Below are 15000 nucleotides of genomic sequence, written 5' to 3' on the forward strand. Positions count from 1 at the left end.
AGGGGCTTGGTTACTAGTTCGACCGCGCGCTATTTTCAATGGAAGTTATGGTATCACTGAATAAACGAGGAAAGGAAAGTTAGGAATGAAAGACGTGATCCTCGCGCTCTATAACTCGCACTTTAATATACATTCATCTCATTCAAGGAAAGTTATGTTACTTTTATACACCGGCACCAGCAAACGAAACTTTCCAAGGAAGAAAATGGCGCAGAAAATGTCTTGTCGTGCATACGAGCAATGAGGAAAATGTCCGCGAGTATTATATGTCAAACCATCGAATAAGAGATTGGCCGTGTTTATACTACAAAACGCGTACGTCTAAGACGTCTTAAACGACTAGTACAAATACGGGAAATAAGGTGGACGCATTAAACGTCTCAGGTTAAATGCGTCTAAGCGACGCACTAAACCGGCGTCTTAGTCGTCTCAGACGTTTATGCTGCCTAGTATAAAGACGAGACGCACTAAACTGGGACGCACTTGGCAATGCAGGGCACAATCGGTCTCTGAGGTACCCAGTCTCTTTGGTAATTAAATGCAAGTCTCTTTTGAAGAAAATCATGAATTTGACTTCCGGTTGCCGTTTGCGGCTCCACGTCGCGTGCTTAATCTCCCCATTGGCCCAAGTTCGTGGGCTCGTGGCAGCGCGAGGGCCGTACAAAAACGACTGGGGGCCAATATTTCCCAGTACAGTCCCGAGCAGTTTGCGTTATTTGTTAATTTCAGTTTACAGTGTCCCCAATTAGTGCTCCAGCGCTAGAACGCCTAGACACTTAAATAAGGTTCGTTTCCTTTCCTTTCTCCGCGTGGTGAATGGCAGTAGTTTCCTCTTCCATCAGCGAATTTTTAAAGGTAACCTTTTACACATAAAACCAAATACCACTTTCTATAAATGCAATGTTATGATGAAAAAATTAAATTCCGCTTTTTCAGAACTTTTTCTGTTTTGCTCAACTTAAATTTGCCGGGAGAGAGAAAAAACAAGGACACGGAGCGTTTCCATGGTAATGGTTCGCACTGTAAAAGCCCGACCGAAAACCAGCCACTCGGAGTGCTCTATATTTATTAGCCTGACAATTGCTTGCCACGCAATAATACAGTAAAAACAATGAAAAGGTGTCAAGAACCATGGGCATCAATTAGAAACAAATTTTAAAAATTGACGCCAGTTTTAATTTGTGTCTGTCCTCTTATTGATGATAAAATTACATCATAACAATGTCAAAGTTGTTGTGGGCTACAATATCAATGATGAGAAAGGGTCAATTTCCTGGGTTAAATGAACATACATAACATGCAAACACGTGCATGTATGTATGTAGTTGCGTTCGATCGAAGGAGAACGCGTTCTAATTTTGCCAAAAGGAATACAGATTTTTCTCTGTAAGGGACACCCAAATAGCCTCCCCGAAGATTCTTTTGTTGTTCGCAGGGTCACCCTCGCGTGGATTCTGGCACGCGTATTGACCTCGATCTGATGACAGTCGCTTAGACCCTTCGGAAACACAAGCTAAGCGACTGTCTAAACATTTTGAGCAAGAGCCGATACAACGTAGATTTGATTTTAGTGGTGTAATATATTTCGGCTGGCAATACCAGCCTCTTCTTCAGGTACAATGACAGTTTACATTGGATTGCTTCTATGTACATATATAGTAAATGAATGTTGGCGTAATACTGGAAAAATGTGATAAAATATGGTAGTTACAACAAATTTGAATTCAAAGACTAAGAGTAACGGAAAAATAACGGAAGTGACTGTAAATACTAAACTATAGTCTAATACGTTTCTTCGCGGATATTAACACCATTGGGATCAATTGTCCTGCCTTTAAAAAAGCTTCCCTGGCCTTACGGATCGAGTTTCTGTTGGACAATATTTTTTCGATAGGAATTAATTGCATGTCCTTAGAAATGTTGTAGGTTTGGATTTGGTGTTAGCGTTATCTAAAGTGCGGTGGTGTTCATTAAAACGGTCTTTTAAACGTCGTTTAGTTTCTCCTATGTACTGTAGAGGGCATCTGTCACATTGAATCATGTAGATAAGGTTTTTAGTTTCGCAAGTTATGTGGTAATTAATGGAGCGTGTTTCACTAGTCGAGAAGAATGTGTAGTTGGTTAGTCCATGGAAAATGTAAGGACAGGTAGCGCAGTTTTTGCCACAGAAAAAAGAACCGGAAGGAAGTGCGGAATTAGAATGAGTTACATTAGGGGACAGTTTAGCTGTTACCATCAGGTCTCGAAGGTTAGGGGAGCGTCTCAAAGCCACGACAGGTATAGGTAGGAAAGCCTTTTTGCAGCGGTCAGAGGAAAGAAGTAGATTGTAGTGTTTTTTACTCGTTACGCTTAGTATTTGAATTCAAATTTTTTGTAACTACCATATTTTATTCACATTTTTTCAGTATTACGTCAACATCCATTTACTTTCTCTATCTATATGTACATAGAAGCAATGCAATGGTCAATCCAATGTGAACTCTCACTGTACCTGAAGAAGGCTGGTTTGGCCAGCCGAAATATATTTCACCACTTAAATCAAGTCTACGTTGTATCGGCTGTTGCGCAAAATACTTAGCTTCTCAATTTGTGATTACGCCGATCAGATCAAGCCACTGATCCAACGAACACCGACAGAAAGATTGTCCACGGTTGCTTGCTTCAAAACTCTGAGCGACTGTCGAACGCACTTCAATAATCCGAGATAACTACTATTTTTATTCAAACAGGCGCAATTTATTATCAATAACTTTTTTCGAACACTCATTGGCTACTAGAAACAAAATTTGACAATCACGACACCATGTTGTATAAATTAAAATTCAGTCCAAGAATCAAAATGCTATCAAAAACCCTTGTGGCGATCAAAAAGGTTCATGGCTTACTGAAAATCGAGCCATTTTGAGGTGAGCACATTCTTCAGTAAACGTCTCACCTTCATCGCCTGAGGTTGAGTCCGCAAAACTAAAATCAAACAGATTTAAGTCCACACTCACAGCTTCGCATAAATTACAATTTTATGTGTACTTTTTAGAGTGTTTTCACGTGACGTCACGGCAGCCCTGCCGGTGTCCCGATACAGAAGAACGGCGGCCATGTTTGTGTTCCTAACTAATCCTCCGGGAATTGAGCTCTATTATCATGCAAACGCGTTGTTTTCTTTCGGTGGAAAAACAATGTTACTGATCACGTGAGTGAAAAGACTCTATTGCTGATAAAAGTTAGCCAATCAGCGCGTGAGGCATTCCTCAGTTATTGTAAAATGATCTTTCTCTTGAGCTTCGAGACATGGGAAGCCTGCTTTAGTTAAAACACTCAGGTAAACTATTCCATTCGTTAATTATGCGTATAAGACGACTATGTTTAATTCTACCATAGATTCAATGAGGCATTTTTCCTTAGGTTACAACCTACATCACGGTCACTACACGAAACAAGCTTATCTGAAAAGGTCTACGTCAATGTGACCATTCGGCTAGCTAGATTAGGCTGACTTGAAGAGGCAATGTCATGCTGAATTTTCTGTTTTTAGGTCAAAACTGGGTAAAAATCTAAATTAGTACACCCTAGCTCACACAAATAACATTCCTGACAACTCACTGAAATGATACAAAATATAATATGGCACAAAGAGCTCTTCGTAGTTGACTTTTGGCGACTTTTGAGAGGACAACGTCTCCAAACTTGAAAAAACTGGCCATTTTTTTTTTCAAGTATCAACCCACTTCTATCCCCTCCATTCTTGGCTGCAAACAACAAAGAATAGCTCTAGTGCACTTCAATGCCCATTGGCAACAAAGCTACAGCATTTTTTTCTGTTTTCATTGATGCAAAGATGTCTTTTAGTGTTTTGAATTTTGACTAACATAGCGCCACACTGCCCCTTTAACCTAACGTCATAATTATAATCACCACAAGATTTAAGAATTAACTTAGTTGATCTTCGCTTCACTGTTTTAAAGTAAACTGAAAGAAAGATATACATATTTGACAAGTTCGATGCAGAAGTGCTTGCCAAGGTTGGTAATTCCATTTCAACAATTCTCATACACCCTGTTTAAATTAAGGTCGTGGAGACAAAACAAGAAAATTGTAGAAAAAAAAATTACAAACGCACTCTCTTACTCAAGTTCACCACCAAAACGAATCTTAATACGCTTTTTTACATTCTTTCCATTAAGGGAAACGAGGCGTTGGAGTTCTAAGGTTGGTCGTTTGTCGTCGGAGCTGTTGCGTGCTATAATAGTCCACGTGAACTCGCCACCTGGAGGCTTCATTTGGCCTATGAAGCCAAACTGAGAATTCTGCCAGGGATTTCTGCCTTGTTTAATGCTCATTAGGGCCGATTCAACGCTCTTATCTGGCTGATCCTTGTCTGTCGGTAAAGCAACAGGTCACAATCAAGTTTATATCAATCGCCTACTTATCAATAAATTCTACCATCTATGACAGGTGTTTAGTAGAAGCACGGGACAGATGATTTCTGCTTCGAAAGCCAGATATACAGCCTGTTATCCAAGGGACACTTTTATCTAAACCCTTACCCGTTTGGTTAACTTACATAAATTCTAAAGCCGAAACTCCGACGTTTCTTTGGAAAAATTAAAATGCTCTTGGTTTTGCATTTACCAAAAAGAAAATCACTGTAAGGACTAATGTATCTTTAAAATTCTTCCCTCGTCCCATCAAATTCCTAGAGTGGTTGAAACGGATACAGCCCTTTGGAAGACAATGCTTAAGGATTACCGGTAACTCTGATATTTACGATATTCCAATGGCATGAAAAAATCTGGAAAACCCAGACCTTAAACCCTTCGAAAGAAATATTGTTTTAACAAGTTATGTCTGATTTTTGAGTAACAATACGAAAAGACTACATCTTGTTATAATGAGCGATTTATCGAAACTAGGGCATTTTTCCAGTGCCCTTACCTCCGAAACAAAGTCGAAGATGCTCATTTTCTATTTCAACTTTGGAATAGGTAACTTAGACCCTGACTCTCATGATAAAGTGCAAAATTTAAGCGAGGTAAATTCCCATCCAGAAAAAAATATGATAGGGTCATAATGACCTAACTGGGATAATTTTCGCAGTTAATCGGCAAGGGAAAAAATCCTCAGATTCCCAGTAAGGTTATAGCGCTTATCCCTAAGGCCACAGGTGGAAGTGGTGGGATTGCTAAAATGCCGTAGTCGTCCGAGCACTCGCTACACGTCGATATAGCGCGGTTTCTTTGCCTGGAAGTTACGCTATAAGTGTGCTGTTTGAGGTTTCTACGGTTTTTGATGAGTTAACAGTGAAAAAATGTCTTGACATTTCAATTTCATCGGGATTCCTGTAAAGGGTGTATCGTGAAATATCGCTTTAAACGAAATTACTCCAGGGAAGGCAACGAGAGGCCGAAAGCCTCCACTTTTCTTACTACTTACACGAGATTGACATATGGATATTGATGCAATTGCATGCAATTACCTCTTGGTGATTCTTTGCCAGGGTGGACACGCCCCAAAGAACTGAATGCCAGCAAAACGGTTTCCCCTGCGTTTCGTTTTGGCCAGCAGGGTAAGTGATACTGTTCGCATTTTGGAGATTTTTTTCCTTTTCTGATGCGGTTTTCCTCATTTAAGCCAAACAATTTCCTCGTCACCTCGGTGTCTTTTTGTAGTTGTCCATGGGTCGCATTGTCTCTATTGCAAGTATCACCTGAAAATGAGTTAAAGAAAATTATTAATGCAGTGATGTTTTTTTTTTTCACTGAAACTCAAACACCAGCTTTACTAAATAATCATGCAGGCTTGAGATCGATGATCTAGAAATTCCTTTTTTTTCTTTTTCAAGTTGACATCTCATGTGACTCTAAACAAATTCTGATCTCCATCGACATCCTGACAGCGCAAATCTTGCCCATCATAAAAATGATTTGCAAACCCAAGATAAAAACCGAATAAATGCTTAATACCACAAATGGCACATTCAGAGATATTGCGGATGTCAAATTCAGAAAAATAACTGACCAACATTCCCTTAATGTTGCAATTTTTTGAAGTAAGTTTTATGGGCAACTCTGATTGGAGTAAGGTAATCCTAACTCCTATGATAATTGACAATGGAAGAATTATTGGTGATTGCCGAAATCACTGTAATTTGATCGATAACAAAACTGAAGCAAGAGAGCCAGCAAAGGCAACTATAACGTCGCTTCCAAAACGAATAAAGGCTTTTTCTGGGACAAATTCCAAATCACTCTGATACCCAACTCTCTAAATATTACAAGCACCAAGGAAGTCATTTTTTAGGACGGCATAATTGACAATCCATTCAAAACTTATTAGAAGTTAGTCGTTTCTCGTTGATATTTTATTGCACTTTGCCAAGAAAAGAACAATAACATGTTCCTCTTATTGTTGTACGTGCTTTACTGCATGACGTTCGAATTGCCGTTATCGGGCTCTGTAAGTTTTTCAAAACTTGTACCTCCTTTTTCTGAAAGATTCCCTCGTCTCTTACAACTGTTACTGTCACTGTCGCTGTCACCTGAAGACGAACCGCCGCCAGAGCCATCACCGGGTGGACCGGAGGAAGGAGCAACTTTTCTTGCGTTAGTTCGTGGAGGAGTAAATGGTTTCACAGATGGTGGTTTTACTTTTTCACGAAATCCATGAAAGGTTGAAGTCAGAGCCACCCTGTTGACATGCCTTCCCTGTGGGAGAGTAACCTTGTGTGTTTTCGGCGACAATGTCACTCCTCCATAGATGAGTTTCCCGTCTCCAGAGTGGCAGACAGCCGGCACCCAACAACATTCGTTTACCAGATGAGTGGAATGAATGACCCTTTTGCAATTATTCTTCAGAGCAGAAAATGAACTTTGACAACGTCCTAGTTTCGCTATATGATCATCTATGATTTGTTGTTTAATCTTCTGGACAGATGGGACACGTTCTCTTGCCATTCTCTTTGCAATCGCCCTTGGATCATCATTACGTATCCAGTTATAAATTTCAGTGTATGGCGCTGGAATGCTTCCTTGTTGATGAACCTGTCGAATCACCTCTTCACTGATAAACCACCCAGTTTCTCGCTTTATTTTATCCAACAGATCATTCAGGGTTTTTTCGATGTCATCCTGCGCTTTTTCCAAAGTTGATGAATAAATTTCGCGATATTTAGCGCGCATTTCTTCGCTTTCGAATCGTCTTCTTTGTTCCCCCAAACTCTCTTCAAAGCTCGAAACAAACGTTCCAAGGAATTGAGCTTTGCAAAGTTCCTTCAAGCGCAGGAATTCAGGAAAATACTTTCCTATCTGATCATAATTTTTGTTGAAGTCAGCAACGAAACTTCCTTCTGGGCTGTCAGGATCTGGACCTTCAACATCTTGGTCTTGCAGTTCTCCATCCTGTGTGTGAAACATGGGCTTGCACCGAACGTTCATGTGGACATCTCCAAACAACCAACGAACTGAATTCTCGTTTTCGTGAACATCGAACTCCATTTCATCCGCTTGAATCCAGAATCGATGAACTCGGCTTAAAGAGTGACCACGTTTATGTATTGGCAAAAGAGATTCCTGTAGGGTCTTAGGGAGACCCTTCAGTAAACCTTCGTGGACGGGACGTTTGTGAAAAGGTGGATACGATGAAATCTCGAACCCCGTACTGAACTGCTTAAGGAGGTAGTCGGTGTGGAACAAAGTATTGAGCAATCTGCTTGCTTGCAATTCCTTTGGCCCATATATTTGTTTGTTGAAGGGATGATAGAGCGTTTCCTGGGGAGTTACAGCTTCCAAGCTGAAAAAGCATCCAGGATTTATGGTTAATCCCATGGCAATATCTTCCCAGCATAAAAGTGATGGCGATCGTCTGGATTTCTCTCTTATCAACAGATGGACACTGAAGTCATTTTTGTTGATTTCCAAACCAACAAGTTGATGCACACCACTTGAGGCAACAGGTTCTAACAGTGGGTGGTTACTAACAAGCCATCCTTCGCTGTCCAGTGGAACCATATTCCACTGGAGATGTTGCTGAACACCATCCCATGACCAACCTTCAGCATGCAGCAACTCAGTCATGGCGGTCAAACGGAGGCCATTTCCAGTTGGATCTTGCAGTGGACACCTTTTGAACCAGTAGTTCTCATAAAGATGGTAACGAAGTACGGCTTCTGAAACAGGTCTCCACTCAGGCGGCAGTTTATCTTGGAGTTTCAACAGGTACTCAGAGTAAAGGTCTCGTGATATAACGTCCAAAAGAACAGATTCCGTTGGAGAGACGATTGGCATTTTGTGTAATGGACAAAGACGCCCTGAAGCAACCAGCCACTTCAAATGCGTCCCAATGATTGTTGCGTCATCTTGACTTCCAAGGGGTGCCTTGGAGGAAGCATAAAATTGGAGCCCTACCACTATTCGTGCCAAATAGTACTGCATATGTGGATGGATGCCGAACTCAAAGGCCAGTCCAGCTGTCGAGTTGGTGAGTTTCATAATCATTTGTTTGCACCAATATTTTAATGCGTCATTAGAGTTGGGACTGGACAGTTGTCTTGCAAACCACTGTGCAGACGTAATCAATGTTGCCAAAAGTTGGGACGGGTGGTTACATGCAAAAGTGAGATCGTAATAGAAAAGGGCAACTTTGAAAGGAGACCACTTTTTGGTCTCCGAGAGCTTCTTTACCGCCAATTCGTATTTTAGAAACATCTTCATGTTGCAGCCTTCCACGCTAAAGTTTTCCCACAATCTCTTCTCAATGTCTGGTGGTGATAACAAGTCGTTTTCAGTAAGATGAAGACACTGCAAAAAATTGGTGGGCGAAATTTCTTGTAATTTCTCCAGTAGCAAACTATTACTTCCCTGCAATAGCTGACATGTGAAACGGATCACAAAGTCGAAAACGTGTTCTCTGCTGTTTTTCTCCAGAAAGAGAGAATAACCGCTCCAAAATATGTCAGCCATTTGACTCATAGCATCGGCTGGGTTAACATCAAATGTTACCATCGTCTCAACAAGTCGTAACAGCAGTTTACCGTACTGACTGTACGTTTCTTGTGATTCTTTTGACAACTTCTTTGAGCAAGCAAGTTTGATCTCTTCATCCATGTCTTGTAAAAGCAAAAACACCTTCAGCAATGAGCCCTCTCTGACGGCTGCAATCACATTTGAGAATAGCATATTCACTCTTCGCATCTTAGCCCTTTCATGGACCTCAAAGCAATGTTGTCGCCTCCTCATCGCCTCAACCTTTAAATCGTGGACCGCAGCTCCAAATTCCCCACCATCCTCTTCAGTTAACTGCGCAGTCCAATTGATTGCTTCCTCATACTTGTCAGCTTTCATCAACAAATCGGAATCGTCGGTATCGTTTGCTATTTTCATAAGGGATTCCGCAACCATTTTCTGAAGCTCCTGAGCATTTTCCCGCTCTAAAGAAGTTGTGCGAAGTACTTCTTTCCCGTACTTCACTAGCTGTTCATACTTTTCACATGTGAGCAGAGCCCGAGCTTGCTTTATGATGCCGTTGTCTGATGGATGCAACTCATTGGACAGGTTGTACATAGCTATTGCAACTTCCAGGTACTTTGCATCTGTTCTAAACAGGTAATGACCATGTGTCAACCATGTTGCTGCCTCTCTTGACCTGAAAGCGGTCAAACAAGTTTTGCATATTTTTCTTAAATCGTATGAGCCACTTGTGGAGATTTTTCTGTCGGTGCTGGACAGACAATCCCGGCAACAGACTGCTTCGCAGACGAAACAGGAAAGAAAAGGGCTGAAAAAGAGAGTAGCTGAAGAAAAACGCGTTCTTCCACACTGCTGACAGACATGCCTCGGCCTGCGTTGTTGTTCACCAGATGATCTGGACTTAACGGTACATTTTGGAATGATCAAGTTCAGTTCCTTAATAGCCAAGTCTCGAGAAGATGGCTTTTCACTAGCGAGGCAAAAGTACTGACGAATCTGTTCCAACTCACTGTCGGATAGACTTGATAGGTCATAAATTGGAAAATCTGGCATGAAAGATGGATACACTGGAACAGTTCCCTTGGAATCACGAACGAGAGACAGGTCTAAGATTTCAACAACCTCAGCTGCAGAGGGAACAGAAGACTTGTGGTTGTTGCTTCCACTTGCCGAGTAGCTCGCACCAGGAAAAGTACGCAGTGGACTAACTTTCTCTTTTGAAGGACGCTTCTGCTTTCGATTTGCGGCTAACGGATACAATCTATACCAATCGGTGGCGATAAAGTTGTTCAGCACTTCTCGAAGAGCAATTATAAATTCATTCTCACTCTGTGACTTTTTTGATCTCTGCGTCATTTTGTACTTGTACTCTGTTGAAGCTGACCTGAATTCTTCTACAACTGGATTTATGTGACCCATTCCTTTTAGACATTTCGTTGCTTCCTTGGATTTGGATTTGGTGCAAATACTGCACAAAAGAGGCAAGGCCTTCCAGTTGCGCACACCATTGTCAATCAAAGTTTCATCTAGATTTTGCCGCTTTTCAGGATCCAAGAGAACAATTTTGGCACGAGTTAGAAGCTGAAATTCTTTAGTAGCGCCGACTTTATCCTCCGGGTTCTTGTCTGGGTGTACCTCAAGTGCACGCAGACGGAAAGCACGATAAATTTCTTCACTCGATGCATTTTCATTCACACCTAAAATCTTTATACAAAGCAAATAAAAAGTGAAGAAACAGTCAATAAGGTAAGCTGGATTAAAACGTTTTTAAAATCACTGTGCTTCCCTGTTTCTGCTCTCTTCCTTAACTGTAGCCTAAGAAAAAAGCACGTCATTTTCGGTTGGAAGTTTGGATTTAAAGTAATTTACAAATATACGCATGGCCACATCATTTACATAGTGCGATCTTACTATGCCTCTTACGCGCTCAAGTTTGAGTTGAGAAGAATTAGAATATGGGGAGGTCTGCGTTTTCCGCAGTGAAAGTGAGACCAACTTTACAAAGGACAGGCTTTACAAGAAAAAAACCGTCAGAAATTGCTATTTGTAAAGATACAATGCTGTTTTACCGCCTCTTTTTGCACAGAGGTTTGTTTGAATAGTTCATATACTTGAGCCTTGCCATGAATTGAGTCACTGTGCGTATGCGTATTCCCCTGCAAAGATTTATTGCAATGAGCCCTCAGGTAAGGACTGAGCACACATACACTGATGAAAATTCTAAGTGCCCTGTGCTGGCTGATATTGATGGCAGCAAAATGTCGATTGACCCAGTTTTTTGCTTTTTTGTTTTTTTAATTAAGATGAGTTTGAGCATGCAAGTATCCAGCGGTGATATCTTGAGCATCGGTCGCGCAGGCTATCGAATCCCGCACTTCCAAGGTAACAATTTGACAACCAGCATACAATGAAAATAGATTGGATTGCAGGATGGCCGTGGCGAGAAACTAAATTCCCATGCAAAGAGAACCCAGCTCATAAAACGAGACGAGACATGGTACACGTACATGTATGGAAACACTATCTCTTGTATTCACAAATTACTCATGCCTGATCCAAAGTTATTGCTGTCGGAAACATTCAACTAGGTACGAACAACTCAGTGACGTCACTGGGAAAACTTGTAAGAGGTCAACTGTAAAACGGCCAAGGCGTTCAGTCCAGTGTCTATGTTGTCGGTGAAATCCGTTCTCAGGTTGAATCCGTTTTTACCTAGGTTAAATTGGTGATATCGTTTTACCTAGGTTGAATATGCACTCGAAGGATTGAGGAAACCTTTTTTTGGAGCCTGAATAAAGCCTAGAGAAAAATGTATGAATACAGTGTATGAATACAGAATCCGATAAGATGATACGAAACATCAAGGAGATGAGTTGAGATGCGTAAGGCAGAGCTTGAGGGAAGGTATATAGGTGTTTTCTTTACTGTTTGGGGGATTTATAGCTGTTTAAACTAGGTAGAGTGCATTTTCAACCTGGGTAAAATGCGGATCACGAATTAAACATCGGTAAAAATGGATTCAACCAATTGAACGGATTTGATCAACAACATCTACAGGGAAATCTTTGTTTACATTTTTTGCCTCATTAGCATTAGCGAACCGTTTTACAATCAGTCAGTCAGGAAATCAGTACTCTGGGGCGGATCTAGGGGTGGTTCGGTCGAACTCCCTAAACTGAACGTAAAAACGTATATCAAACGCGCCGTTAAAAAAATAGTGAACCACCTCAGCTAATAAATATATCTTTTGAAAATGATATTTCTTTGTGTCTTTGTGAGCGAAAACAGCAATAAAAACAAGACAAATTTGTGCCTAGTTGAAAATGGCCTCTAGAACGTCCGCTTGAGCTACAAAATTACTACTTATTAACGCTTACACGTCCCGCCAAAACTGACAGATTATGCCAAATCTGCCAATCGTTCCAATTCCGGCATTGCGTAAAGCCACGCCGTTCTTTGGAAATCAGAGTTGTGGATCGTTCTCTCAGTGAGTCAAAGATTGCGCCGCGAGTATTTTAAAGAGAAAATTTACTTCAATGTTCCTCAACGTCAAATCACGATGTCGAAGAGGACAAAGCAACCACAAATTCACCGGTTTTTCGGACCGTCATCAGCAAGGTAAGCGTTAATAGATTAGTCTATTACACGAGTACGCTTAATTCTAGCAAGCAGACAGTGCTGATTTCTCGAGAGTTGTTTCACCAATCGATTTAAAACTGAAATATTATAATTTTCTTCCCTAGATCAGAGACCAGCGAAGATAATGAGTCTTTTGACCAATTAAACCACTTCAAATTGCCCCTGAAAACGTTGGAAATCGCATTTCAGAGGCCCTAAAATTAAAAATTTTTCGGGGGAGCATGCCCCCGGACCCCCCTAGGGGCTACCGCCTTCGGCGGCCGTTTATCCGAACCCCTCTTCGTCAAAACCTGGATCCGCCCCAGGTACTGAATAATGAAAGTACATAGCATAATGAGCTAACTCTAACATTTTGAGCGCAATATACCACGTAATCTCTGAGCAACGATGCTTTAAGAATTTTACAAAAAATGTGTGGACTCATTGGCGCTTTTGCCACACAAGAATTTCTCAGTTTTGATGGCTAATAACCTGTCTATATCAAAGAAAAAAGGCTTCAAATTAGCTAAGGTTAAGTTCTTTTGCCTTTTGAAGTCAATTTGTGAAGAAATCTCGATTGAGTCTCACAGTGTGAGACAAAGGAAAGAGTATAGACCAATTTCGATGTATTGAAATTCAGTCCTAAACAAAAGGCATCATCTCGAGGCTCTGGGGAATAAATATAAGGATTTGTATGAGTCTCCCAGAGCCTCGAGATGATGCCTTTTGTTTAGGACTGAATTTAATACATCGAAATTGGTCTATACTCTTACCTTTGTCTCACGCTGTGAGACTCAATCGAGATTTCTTCACAAAGCCTCACAACCATGTGTGAATATTGATATATCGAAGGTGGGCTATTAATTATGTTCTTATCGTTCGTCAATCCATAGTTAATAGAGTTTTGAAGCTCGGCAAACATCAAAGGAGTAAACAAAGATGCCAATATTTAGGTTGGAAAGTTCACAACCGTGCACAATCTTTTGTTCTATGCTCATATGCTATGCATGAATTACGTAACCAACACGTATCTATTGGTTAGTTCCTCAGTACGGAGTAAACAATTATTGTGTTTTGTGCACGGTCAAGGCCAAAAAAGAGAAAAAAAAAACATCCATACAAGAAATTTGTCGGGTTTCTTAACCATTCTATTAACTATGGTCAATCCTATCGTCCTATCTTGAATTCCGCTGTTTACTACGAAACGCCACTTTAAAGTGTTTCAAGCTTCGAAGTCAGGGCTTAAAATCTCGCAACACCTCCTATTTAGCAAGACGCTGATCGTTGTGATTTTCTTGATGCATTTTTCTTTTTCTTTTGAATTTTTGGACTCGGTTAAACGAGGCAGCTCCGTGAAAGCTGACTGCCTGACCTAGCCTCGTTCTGGGAAAGAGGTTATCCAGGACCGGAAGAAATTCTAGTTGGATCATAATCATGCTCCAAGGTGCGGTAGGCGTGAAAAATGAAGTGTTGAGTCAGGCTTCTCCTAATTTCTGCCTTTTTTTCTTCCTTCCTTCTTGGAAAGCTTAACTTAAGTTATATCTCAAATTGTCAATCGGCGTTGCCAGAGGAGACTCCTTTGTGAAAAAAAATGTGAGTGACCCCAAGAGATTGACTGTTCACTTCAGTTATCAACTTCAAAGCCTTAAGGACCCCTTAAAGCTACCTGGCCCCAGTTGTTCAAACGATGGATAGCGCTATCCACCGGATAAATCACTATCCAGCGAATAAACACTAGCAAAACCAATTGAGTTATCCAGTGGATAGTGATTTATCCGGCCGATAGCGCTATACATCGTTTGAACAACTGGGGCCTGAACATTAATCTGCCGGCGATCGTTTACACTATTGCCACCCTAATTGGGTACCATGTCAATCCACAATATTTGTTACCTAAAATTTACGACGACCTCTCCGGTCATTTCATAGGGGTTCTTTCCGTGGGTTGCTACAACTCTTGTTGTTTTTGATTCGCCAGATCATCTGAGATATCAAGCGGGTGGATACGTATATGTCAGTCAACTACTTGGACTACGGCAAATATATTTATAGGGTACTGATCTTCATCTTGCAACCCAGTTCAAGTTCTCTATATAATACAAACCAATGCCTAAAGTAAAACTGGTAGTGAGTGTCGTTTCATGTTGGGTTATTTGTATTTTGAAATATTACCTTGGTTGAATTTTGCTTTTAGTTTCTCAGAACGATATGACTCGTTTAGAGCTATCAGTAACACTATATATACCTGGTAGTAGTTGGGTACATGATCTGAATAAATTGGCCCTGCAGATGCCATCGGGAAGCTTTCGTTGCGATCTTCTCTTTACCTCATCCACAGTCAGAAATGGAACTGAAATTAAACGATAATAATAATAATAATAATAATAATAATGATAATAATAATAATGATAATGATAATTAT

At 40.7% G+C, this 15000-nt stretch overlaps 1 protein-coding gene across 2 annotated transcripts in view; it reads right to left on the reverse strand.

Annotated features, from left to right (window-relative positions):
• Positions 1–2714: 2714 nt before the first annotated feature.
• The window catches only part of LOC138016801 (uncharacterized), a 22092-nt gene continuing 9806 nt past the window's right edge, over positions 2715–15000 (reverse strand). For both annotated transcript variants that reach the window (XM_068863983.1, XM_068863984.1), the window contains exons 2-5: positions 14824–14928; positions 6476–10664; positions 5474–5704; positions 2715–4375 (exon numbers count right to left, since the gene is read on the reverse strand). In XM_068863983.1, the coding sequence (XP_068720084.1) occupies positions 4122–4375; positions 5474–5704; positions 6476–10664; positions 14824–14874 (4725 nt within the window). In that variant the 5' untranslated portion in view covers positions 14875–14928 and the 3' untranslated portion in view covers positions 2715–4121. The remainder of the gene's footprint in view (positions 4376–5473; positions 5705–6475; positions 10665–14823; positions 14929–15000) is intronic.

This window comes from Montipora capricornis, chromosome 9 (assembly GCF_036669925.1).
Source record: "Montipora capricornis isolate CH-2021 chromosome 9, ASM3666992v2, whole genome shotgun sequence".
In the NCBI taxonomy this organism is placed as follows: Eukaryota; Metazoa; Cnidaria; class Anthozoa; order Scleractinia; family Acroporidae; genus Montipora; species Montipora capricornis.